Source organism: Dreissena polymorpha, chromosome 8 (genome assembly GCF_020536995.1).
Source record: "Dreissena polymorpha isolate Duluth1 chromosome 8, UMN_Dpol_1.0, whole genome shotgun sequence".
NCBI classification, from domain to species: Eukaryota; Metazoa; Mollusca; class Bivalvia; order Myida; family Dreissenidae; genus Dreissena; species Dreissena polymorpha.
The window spans coordinates 30909932-30929237 of record NC_068362.1 but is presented as its reverse complement, the minus strand read 5'-3'; the positions used below and the strand labels follow the sequence as shown (position 1 = coordinate 30929237).

Sequence of the window (19306 nt, the reverse complement as noted above, 5' to 3'; positions counted from 1 at the left end):
GGGCGACATTGTTTCATTTTGTTGTCAATATCACTTTTTTTTAATTTGCTTATCCAGGAGTTTTCGTTGTCAATTAGACGCAAATTTAAAAAAAACTTGACGTCATATGGCGTCATTTCAGTGAAGCAAGATTCTATTCCAGCATTGAAATGATTTTCACGTGTCATATGACGTCATTTCAGCGAAGCAATGTGACAAGGACGAATTTCGCTGCGGTAACGGCCGCTGTATCAACGTAAAGTTTAAATGTGACGGCTTCTACGACTGCCTGGACATGTCCGACGAGGCCGACTGCGGTGGTGAGTTCAGAGGGGGGGGGGGGGGGGGGGCGGGAGGGGTGCGGAAGGAGGGGCGGATGGGGGAGGGCGGTAGGGGGGCAGGAATGTGGGAGGGGGCAGCAACAGGTTCTAGTCATTTTCAAAATTGATGTAATGAATGTCCAAATAACGTACATATATTTAACTTATCCCTGGTCTCATAACGTGTTGATGATTTTTCGGACAAAGATATAACAGTTAGTAATGTAAATTGTTCTTTTCGTAACATTTATGGTAAAACAATCACAACTTGTATGTTGTATTATGAGAAACGAAGTTTAACAAAATGAATATAAAAATGCAAATCATACTGCACTCTGGTGTCGTATACTGTGAAACCTTTATTATTCGTGGAACATTTATTTCCTCTGATTTCCTTGTTTGAACATTTAAGAATTTAAGATCCAAACAAATAATTATGCCACGTGTTAAAACTTTGCAAAATTGGTTTTCCGTTGCAATTAGAGACACTAATCCCTCAAACGTAATTCTGCGATTTTTTCGCAATCTTGATACAACCCAAAGGGAGTACATTACATTCTGAACTTAGCTGACACTTTTTGTAAATAAGTAAATTTTAACTGTTTCTAAGAGGTCATCGTATTGTAGTGGATATGGTCTCTCCCTAGCGACCGGGAGGTCACGTGTTCGATCCCAACTGTGAGAGCGTCCGTTAAACCTTCCCCAAAGACACCAAGTACTGGTTCTAGGCCCAGGAAACGGAATCGAAAGTGTAGCGATAAGCCTTAGGCTTTCGATGCTATAGAGCTAAAATAAATAGGTTTAAATTAAACCTACCCGCTAGACACCACGTTCTAGCCTGGAAACGACGGCCTCGAACGTGTATCGATTATTCTAAGGATTTCGATGCAATGAACCTTCCGATAAGTTTTAACTATTTCTCCACCGGCAGTGCCTCCCTGTGGTCCCGATGAGTTCACGTGCCGCTCCGGCTACTGTATCCCGCTGAGCTTCAAATGTGACGGCGAGTCCGACTGTGGGCCCATGGACGGCTCTGATGAACGAAACTGTCCAGGTACGAGGAAATAAATGAACCTCGCTATAGAAAATTTGGGCTTAATTCATGAGGGTAAACTGTCGTCCCTGATAAGCCTGTGCAATTCGGGCAGGCCAATAAGGGACGACACTTTCCGCTTTAATTTTTCAGGTAAGAGCAAAAATAAGTCATCAAAGTGTAGTCCTCATAATGTAGTCCTTACATTTTTTGTCCTCAGATTGTTATCCTGAGATTCTATTACTCAGATTGTAGTCCTCAAATTTTCCTCAGATTGTAGTCTTCATATTGTAGGTTTCACATTGTAGTCCTCACATTGTAGTTATCACATTGTAGTCCTCACATTGTAGTCCTTACATTGTACTTATCACATTGAAGCCCTCAGATTGTTGTCCTCAGATTGAAGTCATCAGATTGTAGTTCTCAAATTGTAGTCCTCATATTGAAGTTCTCACCCTGTAGTCCTCCTATATTGTTCTCACATTTTAGTCCTCACATTGTAGTCCTCATATGTAGTTCTCACATTATAGTCCTCATATAGTAGTTCTCACATAGTAGTCCTCACATTGTAGTCCTCACATTTGTAGTCCTAATATTGTAGTTCTAATATTGTAGTCTTCAGCTTATAGTCCTCATATAGTAGTCCTCACATTGTAGTCCTCACACTGTAGTCCTCACATTGTAGTACTCATATTGTAGTCCTCATATTGTAGTCGTCAGCTTATAGTCCTTACATGGTTGACCTCACATAGTAGTCCTCAAATTGTAGTCCTTAGTTATAGTTCACATATTGCAGTCATCATACTGGAATCAACACAATTTGGTCCTCATATTGGAATCCTCAAAGTTTAGTCCTCAGATTGTTGTTCTCAGAGTTTAGTCCACCTATTTTAGTGGAGACGTTTTTATGGGCCTCGTTCTGGAAAAAACGTTGCTTAGTGGAACTGCGTTGAATGTTGTCCCAGATAAGCCTGTGCAGTCTCCACTGGGGGCACTTTCCGCCTTAACTGGATTTTCACAGAGAAGGAACTTCCTTGAAACGAAAAATACAATGTAAGCTAAAAGTCGACACTTGTAATTGTCGTGTAAAAGGAATTACACTTTTAATAAAAAAAATGCAGTTAGGCTGAAACCTCCGCTTTTTTAGTATTTTTGGTTTAAAGGAAGTCATTTATTAGCGAAAATCAAGTTAACACGGAATTTATTGTCCTCGATAAGCTTGTGCGGACTGGTTTCTGGTCCTACATGTAGGCAATATTCTATCAATACACTCTTTCTGGTTTATAAATACACCACACTGTTTCTGAACATTCTTCGCACTATTTCTGGTATATAAATACACCGCAACTTTTTTCCGACCTATAAAGTCACCGCACTAGTTATTGTGTATACATACACATCATTTTTATGATCGAAAGATAGGAGGTATATTGTTTTTAGCCTGTGTGTAATTGTATGTGTGTGTCTATGTGTCTGTGTGTCTGTCCCAAAACGTTAACCTTGGTCATAACTGTTGCTATATTGAATATAGCAACTTGATATTTGGTATGCATGTGTATCTCATGGAGCAGCACATTCTGAGTGGTGAAAGGTCAAGGTAATCATTCAAGGTCAAAGGTCAAATATATGGCTACAAAGCGACGCAATAGTGGGAATTGTGTTTCTGACAAACACATCTCTTGTTTCTTGTCTGAAATATAACGCACTAGTTGTTGTGTATAAAAACACCGCACTTGTTCTTGTCTATAAATGCATGTCTCTATTTCTGGTCCTACATTTCAGTGATCAAGGAGTGCGCGGTGGTTCGGACCTTCCGGTGCGGCAATGGCGCCTGTTTGCCTTATACTCTCCGCTGTGACCGCCACGACGACTGCGGGGATGGCAGTGACGAAATTGGCTGCAGTATGTAACATAATATTACATCATTTTGCATTCTTAAAAAGTAAAAGTAAAACCTTGTTATTACAAGGACATGTTTGTAAAACAGAAATACAGAGAATTGCTTCATTAATGGTTTAAAAAAATATTCAAGTACATATTGCAAAACATGTGGGCCTCAATCTGGGAAAACGGGGCTTAATGCATGTACGATTACACTTTCCGCATAAACAATATTTTCGCTGAAAAGATAATTCCTTTAACTAAAGCAAAAAATACAATAAAAGCGGAAACTGTCGTCCCTTAATTTCGCCTGTGCGCACAGCACAAGCTAATCTAGTTCGACACGTATTGAGCATTTACTTAACTCTTGTCCCAGACCGAGGCTCAAATATTATATATGATACAGGGATTAAAATTGACGTCCATTTGACCCCAGACTTGTGAATTCGGGATTGTTGACTTTAATTTACCGTACATTTTGGAAAAATGTTTAGAACACAAACTGTTTGGTGAAATGGTATTTATATGGGCAATTTTGTCAAAAAGAAGTTCTTAGTATTGCTGAATTAATTGTGTCATCATTAAGTGTGCATATTGCAATAAAGTTTGGGCCGAGCTTTGGGAAAACTATGATACTTGCATGTGCGTAAATTGTCGTCCCAGATAAGCATGTGCAGCCTAAATTGTCGTCCCAGATAAGCATGTGCAGCCTAAATTGTCGTCCCAGATAAGCCTGTGCAGCCTAAATTGTCGTCCCAGATAAGCATGTGCAGCCTAAATTGTCGTCCCAGATAAGCCTGTGCAGCCTAAATTGTCGTCCCAGATAAGCCTGTGCAGCCTAAATTGTCGTCCCAGATAAGCCTGTGCAGCCTAAATTGTCGTCCCAGATAAGCCTGTGCAGCCTAAATTGTCGTCCCAGATAAGCCTGTGCAGTCCGTATCGGCAAAGCAGTGACGACATTATTCCCTTTCGCGGAATGTTTGTTTAAAAGAGGTCTCCCTAACTAACTATCCAATCTAGGGAGAACATTTCGTCCCATATTAGTTTGTGCGGACTGCTCAGGCTCAACTTGGACGACGCTTTACACACAAGCATTTGACCAAGCTCATTTGTTTTAAAATGAACATACTACCTGTGCTTCTTTCAAATTGCAGACTGCACGTGCGATGGCCAAGATCTATTGACATGTTTTCCATTTTAGACTACACGTGCGATGGCCAAGGTCTGTTGTCATGTTTTCCATTTTAGACTGCACGTGCGATAGCCATGGTCTATTGAAATGTTTTCCATTTTAGACTGCACGTGCGATAGCCATGGTCTATTGAAATGTTCAACATTTAAGACTGCACGTGCGATAGCCATGGTCTATTGACATGTTTTCCATTTTACACTGTTTGTGCGATAGCCATTGTCTATTGACATGTTTTCCATTTTAGACTGCATGTGCGATGGCCATGGTCAATTGAAATGTTTTCCATTTTAAACTGCACGTGCGATGGCCAAGGTATATTAACATGTTTTTTTCTATTGTAGACTGCACGTGCGATGGCCAAGGTATATTAACATGTTTTTTTCTATTTTAGACTGCACGTGCGATGGCCAAGGTCTCTTCGCGTGCATGAGCTGTGAATGTCTGGACAAGTATCGACAGTGCGATGGTGTACGGGACTGTGCTGACGGCAGTGACGAACGAAACTGCAGTGAGTGTTTATGAACTTGTATTAACAACCTTGGCATGTAAGCTGTATATAGTCGGGTTTTCGGAAAACTGGGCTTAATGCAAGTGCGTAAAGAGATGTTCCAGATTAGCCTGTGCATTTCGCTCATCAAGAGGAACTCTTTCTGCTTTTATGGAAATTTTCGCTAAAAAGAAGTCTCTTCTAAACGGTTATACAGTGTTTCTCCCTGATAAGCCTGTGCGGATTGCACAGGCTAATCCGAGACGTCACTTTACACTCATGCGCTAAGTATCGTTTCCACTGAACGCGGATTTATAGAAAGCCAATTGTTATCTTCCGTTCTTCCAACCTCATAAAAATATCTTCTGTCTGACGCTTTAGTATTATCTGCTGACAAGGTATGATGGTATCATATTAGAGGTCAGTCCAGATGACCTTTCAATTACCAATTAAACCATCGCTTAAACGTCTACGGTATACTTTTGTGTCCTTTAGGTTAGGATAAAAGCTAAACACATTTACATAAAAAGATATTTGATTGGTTAAAAACGGACAGCTGCGAACTAAATAAAACGTTAACTGAACATGACCCATTATGCGTTGGCGTTAGATCCTTACGATGAAAAATTATCTCCGATTTAGTCTGAATAGAAGGTTACATTATACTAAATAATTGAGTCCTGTATGGGTGTACACTCTAAAAAAAACATAGTTTACTCGAAGGCATGTTTTACACTTTAGACTATTGTTATGGTTCTTTTTATGTAGAAAGTGATAGGGCATGATAAGTTCTTCACGACTTAATACCTGAAATATGATAAAGTTAGAGACTATGGTAAACAATTAAACTGAAAAAGGTGTACATTCCACTAGAATTCCACGGCCGGAAAAAAGAAGGTGCAAAAACAGTCGATTTTGATTTGTGTTAAGTTCTTTCTTTACTTTGTGTAGTGTATCCTTAACGTGAGTTGTAAACAAACTTTGATCAACGTAAAAAATGATATAAAACAGTGTTTTTCAAAAGTTTTTTTATCAAGGATTTGGGTTGAGGATGACATGCAAGTGGCTCTTACTGTATAAAATGTAAATTAAAGCAATACAGGTTCTAGAAAAAGTGTTTTAGATGAGCTCAATGTGATCGACAGTACTCTTATTTGGATCTCTATGCGCACAAAGTTGCATTAATTTTCGCTTAAAGTTGTCGCTTTTACATTGATTTATAAAGGGTAAATATTTAGTATAATGTGACCAGAACCAGAACATGACGTCATTAGGAGCACTATTATTCAAGCTCATCTAGTGAAGATCGAACATGGAACTTTTGGGTCGCAATGCGGACGACTTATACATTTTACTACTGCAACGTATTTTCCCTTATCAAAACAGATAGATAGACATCATATTCAATAGGGCTCAAATCGGTACAGAAAAAAATCGGATTTGCAGGTGGAAAAATACCTGCGGATCCGGGGTAATGCTTTTGCCAACGATACCGAGTCGGGTCGCTAATTTACGAAATAGACGATGCAGAGTTTATTTGATGAAGCGTTTGAAGCGTTGTTTTAAACCCAAGTTAAGAGAATATACGCACATTACGCATGTATGTCGACGTATGGTAGTCTTAAAATTGTAAACAGATTTTCGACAAATACATGGTGAATTTCTAAAACGGAACTATAAAATCTATATCGACTTCAATTTTTAAATGGCATTTAAAGCAAACATTAAAATCGCATTGACATTTAAGTACGAAACGTTTTTGTTCAAAGTTTAAACAATATAATTGTGTATGTAATTTGCATCGTTCTAGCGATAATTTGCTTTGCGTCGTTCTAGCCATTTATGTGACTTGTACTGTTCTAGCCATTATGTGCTTTGTATCGTTCTAGCCATTATGTGCTTTATATCGTTCTAGCCATTATGTGCTTTATATTGTTCCTCGTGTTTTTTTTCGACCTGCCGACCCGACTCAAAGAAATGTGTTGACTGGTTTAATTCCCTTATATTGTGTACGCCACTGTGATTGGTTTACTTTTCACAGGTTGTAAGGCAGGAGAATTCACGTGCGATGACGGTAAATGTGTCCAGTCCACACAACACTGCGATGGTGATGTAGACTGCCAGGACGGAAGTGACGAGGAGGGATGCGGGGTTACCACCCACCGCCCATGTACGTACTTTAAAGATGTATCAACACCAACAGTTCCCTATTTAGATATCAGTGGTTTGTTGTAGGTTTAAATAAGTGCATTCCGTAAAGAATATAATAGGGGAAACTTTAAGATCACGTCGAATCCTAACACATTAAAGCACATTACATATTTGTTAATAAAGAATGATACATCGAACTTATCTTCAGTTATGACTGTGTACATCTTTACTTATTCTCGTTATGACTGTGTACATCTTTACTTATTCTCGTTTCCTAATATCCACTCACCATGCATTTATATCAATGCCTTGTGAAGTCAGCAGTCTATCATGGCCATTTCAAGTCAAAGGTATGTCAAGGCCGTGTTATGTCAAGGGAATAACAGGGCTGTGTTAAATTAAAGTTATGCTACGTCTAACAATATTTGCTTAAACATGTTTACTTGTAGCTGGTACCCCGATCACCCCGCCCTCCTGTGTGTATATCGAGGCCATGGCAACACCGGGAGCCATTCAGTCGCAGGACATATCTGTGGATGACCCGGAAGTAGAAGCCAGTAAGGAGAACATCCGGCCCGGACGGGAACCACTCAAGTCCTACAAAAACACACTCGCAGTGAGTGACTATCACATTGTAGCACGTTTTAGCGGCGCTTCTTTGTGTTATTTTTTCTTAAACCTTTTACTGTAAGATCATTATTGTTTGCAAGACCTTTGTTAATTGTGTTGACATCCACGAATCTTAACAAAACATAACGGAAATGATCGTTGCATTTTTTTTTAGTTTTGTCCAAAATAATAAATCAAGTAATTTACGAGTTCACGAAAAAATAATCATTTTAAAACAAAAACACGCAGTTCCATGCGATCGAATATAAATACTATTTCAATATGTTTTGGTGTTTAATATAAATAAAATAATGAATAAATATACATGTTTCATTAATTTACAAATAGTAGTCGCAATATTCAATCACTTGTTGCACCCTTCTTGTGTGTTTTCTATTACTGTATTCTTCAGTTCAATACCAATAAAACAATAAATAACCAAACATGCAGTATACATGTAGATATATTCCACTCTTCATCAGAGACTTGAAAAAAAATCAAAGTAAAGTTTAATAAGCAAGAAAAGTAGAAATCTTTAAATAGGCAAATATTCCCAAAATCTTAATTTCATGTTTGAACAATACGAAGTACTTTAGCATGTTTGTTGTTTTCTGCTGTTATCTTCAAATAAAATTTATCTACAATCGGTGTTGAAATTGATGTTGATTTCATATTTGCATGAAATATATAAAATAACACAACAAAAATCCAATCCGCCTATTGGCTAGAATTCTCAAATAACAGATCGCTTGGACTCCATGATCCAGAATGAAGTTGTTGGAAATCAACTTGCTAATTACAAATGTATTAATATTATGTACCAAATAATTCGATAATATATCACGCCATAGTTTCGTCAGTGAAAATAACATTAAAACTATATTACGGTAAATAGATTATATTTTCAAGCAAATTTAAGACCTCTTGTATTTAATATTGGCAGAAATAATATCAATAGTAAATCAGCATAATTCTAGCACAACAATTTGTATTGAGATGAAGTTATGTTTAACCATTTAATATGCCCTTCCTTCGTATTGAAATGCCAGAAGCATTCAAAAACATGAACAGATCTACATTTCGACAAATAATACATATTAACAAAGTGAAACTTCTATAACATTTAGTGTCTCTTTTAAGAGCACCCATTTTCTGCAAACAGGCTTACAGATTCGATATGCTCATTAATTAAAGGTGATTTTTATGGGGCTGAAATTTGCTGAAACAAATCGCCCGTGTCAAGTCAAGGGTATATCAAAGCCGTTTCAAGTCAAGGGCATATCAAGGCCGTTTTAAGTCAAGGGCATATCAAGACCGTTTCAAGTCAAGGGCATATCAATGCTGCTTCAAGTCAAGAGCATATCAAGGCCGCTTCAGTCAAAGGAATTTTAAAGGCCGTTTTAAGTAAAGAGTATGTCAATGCCGTTTCAAGTCAAGGGTATAGCAATGCCATTTCAACTCAAGGGCATCTCAAGGCCGTTTCAAGTCAATGGCAAATGAAGGCCATTTCAAGTCAATGGCAAATCAAGGCCATTTCAAGTCAATGGCAAATCAAGGCCATTCAAGTCAATGGCAAATCAAGGCCATTTCACGTCAATGGCAAATCAAGGCCATTTCAAGTCAATGGCAAATCAAGGCCATTTCAACTCAATGGCAAATCAAGGCCATTTCAACTCAATGGCAAATCAAGGCCATTTCAAGTCAATGGCAAATCAAGGCCATTTCAACGGCCCTACTTGGAGTGTTAACAGATTGTATTACATATGAGCCTCGCTCTGTGCAAACGGACCTTACTACATGTGCGTAATGTGTCGTCCTTGATTAGCCTGCGTAGTCCACGAATACAATTAGGGACAACACTTTCCGCTTTTATGGTATTTGTCGTGTAAAGAAAATCTCTTCTCAGCGAAGAGAGTTGTCGCGGAGAGTGGCGTCCCTTTTTACTCCGTGCCAACTACACAGGCTTATCTGGGACGACACTTTACGCACATGTTTGAAGTCCTTTACCCCAAACGCAGCTCACATTGTGTGACGGTGTTTTGTTTTTGTGTTTTATAGATCACTGTAACTCTGCCCTTTGGAACCCCGGTGGAATCAATATGGCTGCCCTTGTCGGAAAACGTCGCCGGCTTCACAGTCCACGTGAAGCGGACAGGACAACTGTTTCCGGTCCAGGATGGCAAGGTAGGTAGCCATAATATTTATTTTCGAGGGAATGCTACATATGTTAGCTGAGTATTGTAAAGTCATTTTTACTCACGAAACAATGCAATTCGCTGAGTTCGTTGATAGACGAATATAGCACAAGCACTGGAAAATAATTGACCCAAATTTCTATTTTTTTCAAATTCATAAAACCACGAATTTTCCTATCCACGACAGTGTTTTTTCCATTCATAATCGGGTCCGGTAATTGGCCCCAATTCTAATTGAAAAACGTATATATTTTTCCCAAATGGGTGCTAAAAATTCCCAATTTAAGGTTTCCGAAAAAATAATTTTAGATTTCAATTTTGTGTTTATCTCACATTAATTTAAGTTCCACCTTAGTAAATATAATACTGAACACACTTATATTCTCAATTTTGAAGCACTTTTAAGCAAAACAACAACAACACTAATTTCCCAAATATTGTCAAAACGCCTCTAATTTTCTCAATCCAAAGGGACCCAGTCCCAAAACGATGGAAAAAAACGCTTCACGAAAAAGGCAATTTTACAAAAAAAAACATTTAATTTCATGCTGACAAATATATATGATTTGACAGTATTTCTGATAGAGAGAAGGCTAGATTCGCTAGGTGAGTTAGATAAAAGAATGAATATGAGCATCCCGGTTGAGGTAAGGGACAGGCGTCGGTAATTTGGTAGAACTCTAGACTAAAAATCGGAGGATTGCGGGTTTGACGCCCGGCCCTTGTGTTAGTTTTGGTATGACATGAGCCTCGTTCTAGTAAAACCTGGCTTAATCCTTTGCATGCTGGGAAATTTGTCGTCTGCTAAAATGTCGTCTGCTGAATTTCTAAAATTAGCATTTTCTTCGATTTTTTTCAAAGAATACTATCAGAATAGCAAACAGTTTGGATCCTGATGAGACGCCACGTTCTGCGGCGTCTCATCTGGATCCAAAGCAAACAGTTTGGATCCTGATGAGACGCAACGTTCTGTGGCGTCTCATCTGGATCCAAACTGTTTGCAAAGGCCTTTAAAATTCGGTTCCCGCACTGAAAGGGTTAATCCATGTGAGTCACGTGTTGCCCCATATCAGCCTGTGCATTCCACACCGGGTAATAAGGAAAGACACAAAAGTACGGTCTAGGCGGAAGGTATCGTCCCTTACAAGCCTGGGGTGGTATTCCAGAAACATCTTAAGTCATTTCTTAAATAATTTCACTTAAGTTCAAAATTACAATCTTTTGTATTTCGTTACTAAATAAGGAAACACATGTTTTTTGGTATTCCTTAAATAACATTGGCATAATGATGTTATTTAAATGTATATCTTGATGCCAATCTATTGCAATATGAAATGAAACACTTAAGAAAATTTCCCAATTTAAGGATAAGAATAAAATTTAACTTAAGATGCGTCTGGAATACGACCCCTGTATGAACAACACAAATTAATCTAGGGTTACCCTTTACGCGAACGAGGCTCAATGTATCAGCGGCAATCTTCCGCCTACCTCTGATTCTAGGCGTGCAGTTGTGTGATCTCAGTTGATTTATGTGTGGTTTACGGCACTGTTTACTATTAAACTATTAATTTGTGCATTGATCATCGCTGACGAAGGTCGATGCACCATGACCACGGCGGTGTGCCAATAAACATGCATGTAACACACGGGGCAAGAAGACGGATTTAAGAAGACCCTTAAAGGGACTTGTTCACATTTAAAAAAAAATATTTTTGAAACATAGAATTAGGTACGGTAATTCACAGAACTATGATGCGTTGAATAATCTTTACTAATTATAAGAGCAAGAAAAACAGTTTGATTAAATAATCCACGGGATTCTAGCCTGGACCTCTGGTATCAAACCTACTGAACCTCCCTTGTGCCATAAAGGCTTGAGTAAATAATTGAGAGACATTAACCCTATATTATTACTATACCTATTTCCCAAATAAGCAAAGAAAACGTTACCCTCGTTAGATTATTTAACCGATTTTGAATGATTCGTTTCGATTTTGTCATGCAGGCTTTAGTAAATAATTGAGAGCCATTGACCCTTTGTAAATACTTACGTATTTGTCCAAACATCAAAGAAAACGTTACATAAGTTTGGTTATTTTACCAATTTTGCATGATGAGGGTCCATAAATATTCAAAAATTTGCAGCACGTTTCTAAGTCAGGAGTGTTCTTTTTTCTTCTTTCAACATAATGTGTAATTCTTTTCTTAAATATTTGACAATAATTTATAAAATCGTCATTTTACCAAACTTTGTGTAAGTACCTTTCAGAGAGTTAATAAAGGACCCATGAATGCACATTATATCTTGCACAAACTCTTCCCTTTCAGATATTCGGACCCACGGATACAGTCAGCCTGCGCGGACAGTCGGTGGACGGTGTCGTGGTGACCATGACCTCGCCTGTGCGTCCCGCGCGGCCCTACTACGTCGAGCTGGAGATCAGCGCCTGTATAGATGGTACGATATTTAACCCATTTATGCCTAGTGGACTCTCCCATCCGTCTAAATTGTATCAATTTATTTCCAAAATTAGGGATGTCTAGTATATTTATTTCTATATTTAGAATATTTCTTACAGAAATTCCTTTAAGCAAGCAGCGCAGACCCAGATGAGGTCTCATCTGGGTAAACGCTGTTTGCCAAGGCCTTTTTTCCTGACGCTAGGCATTTATGGGATAAATATGATCTTCCATAAATATAATTACTGATTCATTAAATGTTTATTCAATATGTATAGAACACGGTTCCTTTTCAAATGTAGAGATCAAATAACTGTCATAGCCACCATTTTTGCGCCTCTGTCATTTGTTATTCTTTTAACCCTTTCAGTGCGGGAACCGAATTTTGAAGGCCTTTGCAAACAGTTTGGATCCAGATGAGACGCCGCAGAACGTGGCGTCTCATCAGGATCCAAACTGTTTGCTATTCAGTTTCTGATAATATTCTTTGAAAAAAATCGAAGAAAATGCTAATTTTATAAATTCAGCAGACGACATTTTAGCAGACGACATATTTCCCAGCATGCAAAGGGTTAAGCGATGAAGTTGTTCCCTTGAGTGTCAGCGTCTTTGCTTTCACGAAAGATAGCATGAGCCTTGTTCATGAGCCTTGTTCATGAGCCTTGTTTTAGAAAGACGGGGCTAAATGCAGGCCCTTATAGTGTCGTCCCAGATACGCCTATGCAGTTTGCCTAGGATAATCAAAGAAACAGTTTTAATGTTCGCATATCCTGAATTATCGTTTACATGAGATCTCCTTTAAACAAAACATTCCAAAAAAGCGGGAAGTGTCGTCCCTTATAGGCCTGTGCATACTACATAGACTCACCTGGAATGGTACTTCTAGCTCATGCATTAAAGGGGCCTTTTCACAGATTTTGGCATTTTTTAACTTATGTATTAAATGCTTTATATTGATAAATGTAAACATTGGATCGTAAAAGCTCCAGTAAAAATTCAAGAATAAAATTAAAAAAAGGAAAAGAACATTGCCCGGAGCAGGTTTTGAACCAGTAACCCCTGGAGTCCTGCCAGAGTCCTGAAGTAAAAACGCTTTAGCCTACTGAGCTATTCCGCCGAGTATACATACGTCACGTATTTTATACCTTATATAAGCAATCTTCGTAGTTATACAAAATTTAACGACAAAAACAGAACTCTCCAAATTATTCAATCGTTTCGCGTTGCAACGCTTTATAATTTTTAGGTTTTATAATCGTTTAAAGATGCATATAATGGCTATATTAGAGCATGGTTAATGTTCAGTATTACTGTTTCCTCACAAATATCATAACTAACACGAAAATTTGCGAATCTGAAACAACTTTTTTCAATTTTGTCAATTTACCAAAGCGTGAAAAGACCCCTTTAAGCCCAATTTTCCCCGAACCTGGCTCATTTATAAGACAATTTTTTTTATAAAATGTCCTCTACCAGTATAAAAGATATAACATAATATATCTGCCTCATAAAAAAAACTTAAAAAAACTGTTGCACACTCAATCCTATCAGTGCGGGAACCGAATTTTGAAGGCCTTTGCAAACCGTTAGATCCAGATGAGACGCCACAGAACGTGGCGTCTCATCAGGATCCAAACTGTTTGCTATTCTGATGGTATTTTTTGAAAAAAATTCGAAGAAAATGCTAATTTTAGAAATTCAGCAGACGACATTTTAGCAGACGACAAATTTCCCAGCATGCAAAGAGTTAAGGCGCTGTGCTCAAGCCTCCTTGTTTTATCGTTTTCAGTGAGGATTGAGTCCACCACGCCATTTGTTGTGACCAAACCTACTCCTACTGGTATGTATAGCTTACATGGGGAGCGCCATCAGGGTCACAGTGGTGTAGTGGATATGATGTCCGCCTAGCGGTCGGGAAGTAGCGGGTTAGATCCCCACTTTGGGAGCGTTCTTTAGATTACCCCTATAAACACCAAGTACTGGTTCTAGTCCCAGGAAACGGACTCGAGAGTGTTTCAAATAAGCCTGAGGCCCTATGCTCAATCGAGCTACAATAAATAGGTTTACTATAAAGCGCAAGCACAAGGGCCTAGTATCACGAACGTACATAAGACAATAGTCTTACTCAATTTTGAGTGATTTGTATGCCCCCGGATCGAATGATCTGGGGGTATATTGTTTTTGACCTGTCTGTCTGTCTGTCATTGTATGTGTCTGTCTGTGTGTCTGTCACAAAACTTTAACCTTGGTCATAACTTTTGCAATATTGAAGATAGAAAGTTGATATTTGGCATACATTTGTATCTCATGCAGCTGCACATTTTGAGTGGTGAAATGTCAAGGTCATCCTTCAAGGTCAAAGGTCTTTTTTCTAAAATAGCTGCCGTGCGGCTTAAAAGCGGCGCAATAGGGGGCATCTCTTGTTTTCATTGTTGAGATGCGTTTGCTTCATTTGGTGTTCACGGATTTTTATGAGTTTTTAGTCACCCTGAGTTTGAGTAGAAAATTATGCATATTAATTCTTTCTGAAATTTGAGATTGTTCGTGATCTAGCCGGTATTCTTAATACTTATCCGAGTGGAAACTGAAATCTCATCTTCAGTGTTGAGCTTAAAATTTGAGCTTGTTTATGATACCAGGCCCTTAAAGTACAATCACCAGTTTCAATAGTTCAGAATTGTCTGCTAATTTGGGTTTTGTGTGATGCCATTAAATGGCGTAAATCGCATTTTTTCGGCCAATGACCTTATTTTGTCATATTAACTTGAGCTCAATCTAGTGTGTATGTTCAATAACTTGAGCTCAATCTAGTGCGTATGTACAATAACTTGAGCTCAATCTAGTGCGTATTTACAATAACTTTAGCTCAATCTAGTGCGTATTTACAATAACTTTAGCTCAATCTAGTGCGTATTTACAATAACTTTAGCTCAATCTAGTGCGTATTTACAATAACTTGAGCTCAATCTAGTGCGTATTTACAATAACTTGAGCTCAATCTAGTGCGTATGTACAATAACTTGAACTCAATCTAGTGCGTATTTACAATAACTTTAGCTCAATCTAGTGCGTATTTACAATAACTTTAGCTCAATCTAGTGAAAAGAAAAAGTGTGTTTAACCTGTAAGCGCCTTTAACCAAAACGTATCCCCTAAGATACTGATCCATTGCTGTCTGTTTTTTGTTGAGACGATATTTATTATCGTGCTAACGTGCGGCATGTTGTTCTAACTAGTCGCCAGCGCAAATTGGCAGTATGTCGCACGCAAAACGTTAAATCGTACATATTGTTCCATGAAAAAAGCATAAACAACTTGTTTTAGGTTAACCTTTTCCCTTTAATGCAACCTGTTCACTGGTCGTTTCGGCCGATTAACCGGTTAACCTCTTAAATCCCTAAGAAATAACAGTGCTATAAATATTTTGAGCCTCGTTCTGAGAAAACTGTGCTTAATACATGTGCGTTAAATGACCTCCCAGATAAACATATGCAGTCTACACGGGCTAATCAGGGACGACACTCTTAAAGTGGATTTTTGCTAAGAAGAGATCTTTAAAAAAATGCAATACAAGCGGAACGTGTCGTCCATGTGCCTGTGCTGAATCCACAGTCTAATCTGGGACGACACTTTTCGCACCTGCATTAAGCCCAGATTTCCCATAACGGGGCTTAAAAAGTTTAAAGATCATGTACAGAATGCACAGAGAGGATGCTAGACGGTGACTCCCGGTACGTCCGGGTCGAGGGATCCACCTCAAAACCGGGTAACGAGCCTGAAGACGCTCTACTTCCGGAATCCGGTCCCGTGTCATGCTGGCAGCCGGTCGACTCCGACCCCCTCCCGCGACTGACCTTAAACATCCTCAGTGCTGGTGACGCGCTGGTTACAAAGCTGCAGATGACTGTACGGGGAGTTACCATCGTTATGGTGGAGTACCTGCCGAGTTCGTTTATGCCGGTAAGTTTAAATTGTCATAGTTCTGTAAAATCAGAATTATTTGCGGGACATTAACCCATAAATGCCAAGTGAACTCTCCCATCATTCAAAATAGGATAAATTTATTTCCAAAATTAGGGATGTCTAGTATACTTATTTCTATATTTAAAATATTTCTTATAGAAATTCCTTTCATGCGGCGTCTCATCAGGGTCTACGCTGTTTGCCAAGGCATTTTTTTCTAGACGCTAGACATAAATGAGTTAATTTTTTGTTGATTTCGTGGGTTTACTTAACACGAATTTAACACAAACAAATCGGATATTGATAAGCAGTGTGTGGTGACATTTATCGTCATAGTGTTCGTATCATCTTTATATGTTGTTTATTTCTCAAATGAACACTTACTTTATACAAAATGAGGTATTCTACGCATGTAATTCCCAATATTTTTGCCTTTACCTCCGATATTTAAGCATGTACTTCCCGATAGTTCTGCCTGTACTCCTGATATTTAAGCCTGTATTTCTAGATATTTCAGCCTGTACTTGCCGATATTTCAGCCTGTTCCTCCGATATTAAAGCTTGTACTTCTCGATATTTCAGCCTGTTCGAGTGCTCAGTGACGCTACCGTGCCCTCCGACATAGAGTTTTCGTCGCCGTCCGGGAAATCCGCGCGGGTCATCCAGATCAAATTGGTCCCCGCCGCAGGCACTCCCATAAAACTGTGTGGGCTTATTGTGACCGCCTGCTTCGAACCACTAGGTAAATTAACAAAGTAAAAAATATCACTTGATTAATTTAATTATCGTATTGTCTGGGTTTAACGTGTAAAATTTAAAGTTTAAGACGAATTCCCTTATTTCATACCTTTTTTTCAATTCTGTCCGTATAAAAGACGCGCTTGTGTATAGAGTATATGTTTTTCAGTGGGTTATAGACTTTGATGGTTGCACAAAACTCGATTTCAGTTCAACATATACAATTATAGTGTTTTTTAATTGAAAATGTAAGAATACTAGTTTTTTTCCATCAAATAAATCGGCGTATTTATAAGGTTCAGTTATTTTTCCTGAATAATGAAAATGCGCGTAGAATATTCACAAACATATGTTTATCTTAGTGCGTCATCATCACAAAAAGCTGAAATGTCTCTGATATTTAAAAAAAAAATAACAGAACCTACATTTATTTTTATAATTATTTCAGTGAAGACGACAGCTCCCACAGTGAGCTCGATAGAATCTTCAACATACACCAGCACATACACAATGACCCCCTCATCCTCAAGTTTATCTTCAGTCACAAGTTCACAAGAGTCGACGTCTTCAACAGCATCCTCTGAGTTCTCTACTTCTTCACCGTATTCATCTGAGTCATCTACTGCCACGCCGTATTCCTCAAAGACATCAAGTGCTACACCGTATTCATCTGAGTCATCTACTGCGACGCCGTATTCCTCAAAGACATCAAGTGCTACACCGTATTCATCTGAGTCATCTACTGCGACGCCGTATTCCTCAAAGACATCAAGTGCTACACCGTATTCATCTGAATCATCTACTGCAACGCCGTATTCCTCAAAGACATCAAGTGCTACACCGTATTCATCTGAGTCATCTACTGCGACGCCGTATTCCTCAAAGACATCAAGTGCTACACCGTATTCTTCTGAGTCCTCTACTTCTACACCGTACTCCTCAAAGACATCAAGTGCTACACCGTATCCCTCTGAGTCCTCTACTTCTACACCGTATTCCTCAGAGACATCAAGTGCTTCACCGTATTCCTCTGAGTCCTCAACTGCTACACCGTATTCCTCCGAGTCCTCTACTGCTACACCGTATTCCTCAAAGACATCAACTGCTACTCCGTATTCCTCAAAGGCATCAAGTGCTACATCGTATTCTTCTGAGTCATCTACTTCTACACCGTATTCCTCAAAGACATCAAGTGCTACACCGTATCCCTCTGAGTCCTCTACTTCTACACAGTCTTCTGAATATTCATCTTCTACGCCGTCTTCTGAGTATTCATCTTCTACGCTGTCTTCTCAATCATCATCTTCAACACCGTCTTCTGAATCTTCATCTTCAACGTCGTCTTCTGAGTCATCAACTTCAACGCCGTCTTCTGAGTCATCAACTTCAACACCGTCTTCTGAGTCATCAACTTCAACGCCATCGTCTCAATATTCATCTTCAACGCCGTCTTCTGAGTCATCATCTTCAACGCAGTCTTCCGAATATTCATCTTCAACGCCGTCTTCTGAGTCATCAACTTCAACGACGTCTTCTGAATATTCATCTTCTACACCCTCTTCTCAGTCATCTACTTCTACACCGTATTCTTCTGAATCATCCATTTCAACAACGTCTTCTGAATATTCAACATCTACACCAACATCTTCTGAATATCCATCATCTACAACGTCTTCTAAATATTCAACTTCTACAACGTATTCTGAATCATCATCGTCTACAACGTCTTCTGAATATTCATCTTCGACGCCTCCTTCTGAATATTCATCTTCTACGGCTTCTTCTGAGTCATCAACTGCCACAGCATATTCTGAGTCATCATCTACCCCGCCTTCTGAATCGTCATATTCTACAACTTCCTCTGAATCTTCGTTACCTTCTACAACTTCTTCTGAGTCGTCGTTACCTTCTACAACTTCTTCTGAATCGTCGCTACCTTCTACAACTACTTCTAAGTCTTTGTTACCTTCTACAACTTCTTCTGAATCGTCGTTACCTTCTACAACTTCTTCTGAATCGTCGTTATCTTCTACAACTTCTTCTGAATTGTCGTTACCTTCTACAACTTCTTCTGCATCGTCGTTGCCTTCAACAACTGCTTCTGAGTCGTCATTACCTTCCTCAACTGCATCGGAGTCGTCAACTTATACACTGTCTTCTGAAGCTTCGTCAAGTTCATCTCCCTATTCATCGGTCACGACAACACCAGGTTAAGAGATTTTTTAACTTTAAGGATATTATAAAGTTAATAAGTATTAAATAGAAAAAATAAACAAATTAAACAAGCGCATTTAA

At 38.8% G+C, this 19306-nt stretch overlaps 1 protein-coding gene across 1 annotated transcript in view; it reads left to right on the top strand.

Moving 5' to 3' along the window:
* The window catches only part of LOC127840424 (SCO-spondin-like), an 88152-nt gene that overhangs the window by 62924 nt on the left and 5922 nt on the right, over positions 1 to 19306 (top strand). Inside the window, exons 33-44 of the mRNA XM_052368839.1 lie at positions 183 to 299; positions 1231 to 1353; positions 3115 to 3234; positions 4797 to 4913; positions 6934 to 7062; positions 7493 to 7659; positions 9711 to 9836; positions 12179 to 12308; positions 14100 to 14150; positions 16008 to 16270; positions 16856 to 17015; positions 17460 to 19220. Of these exons, the coding sequence (XP_052224799.1) occupies positions 183 to 299; positions 1231 to 1353; positions 3115 to 3234; positions 4797 to 4913; positions 6934 to 7062; positions 7493 to 7659; positions 9711 to 9836; positions 12179 to 12308; positions 14100 to 14150; positions 16008 to 16270; positions 16856 to 17015; positions 17460 to 19220 (3264 nt within the window). The remainder of the gene's footprint in view (positions 1 to 182; positions 300 to 1230; positions 1354 to 3114; positions 3235 to 4796; positions 4914 to 6933; positions 7063 to 7492; positions 7660 to 9710; positions 9837 to 12178; positions 12309 to 14099; positions 14151 to 16007; positions 16271 to 16855; positions 17016 to 17459; positions 19221 to 19306) is intronic.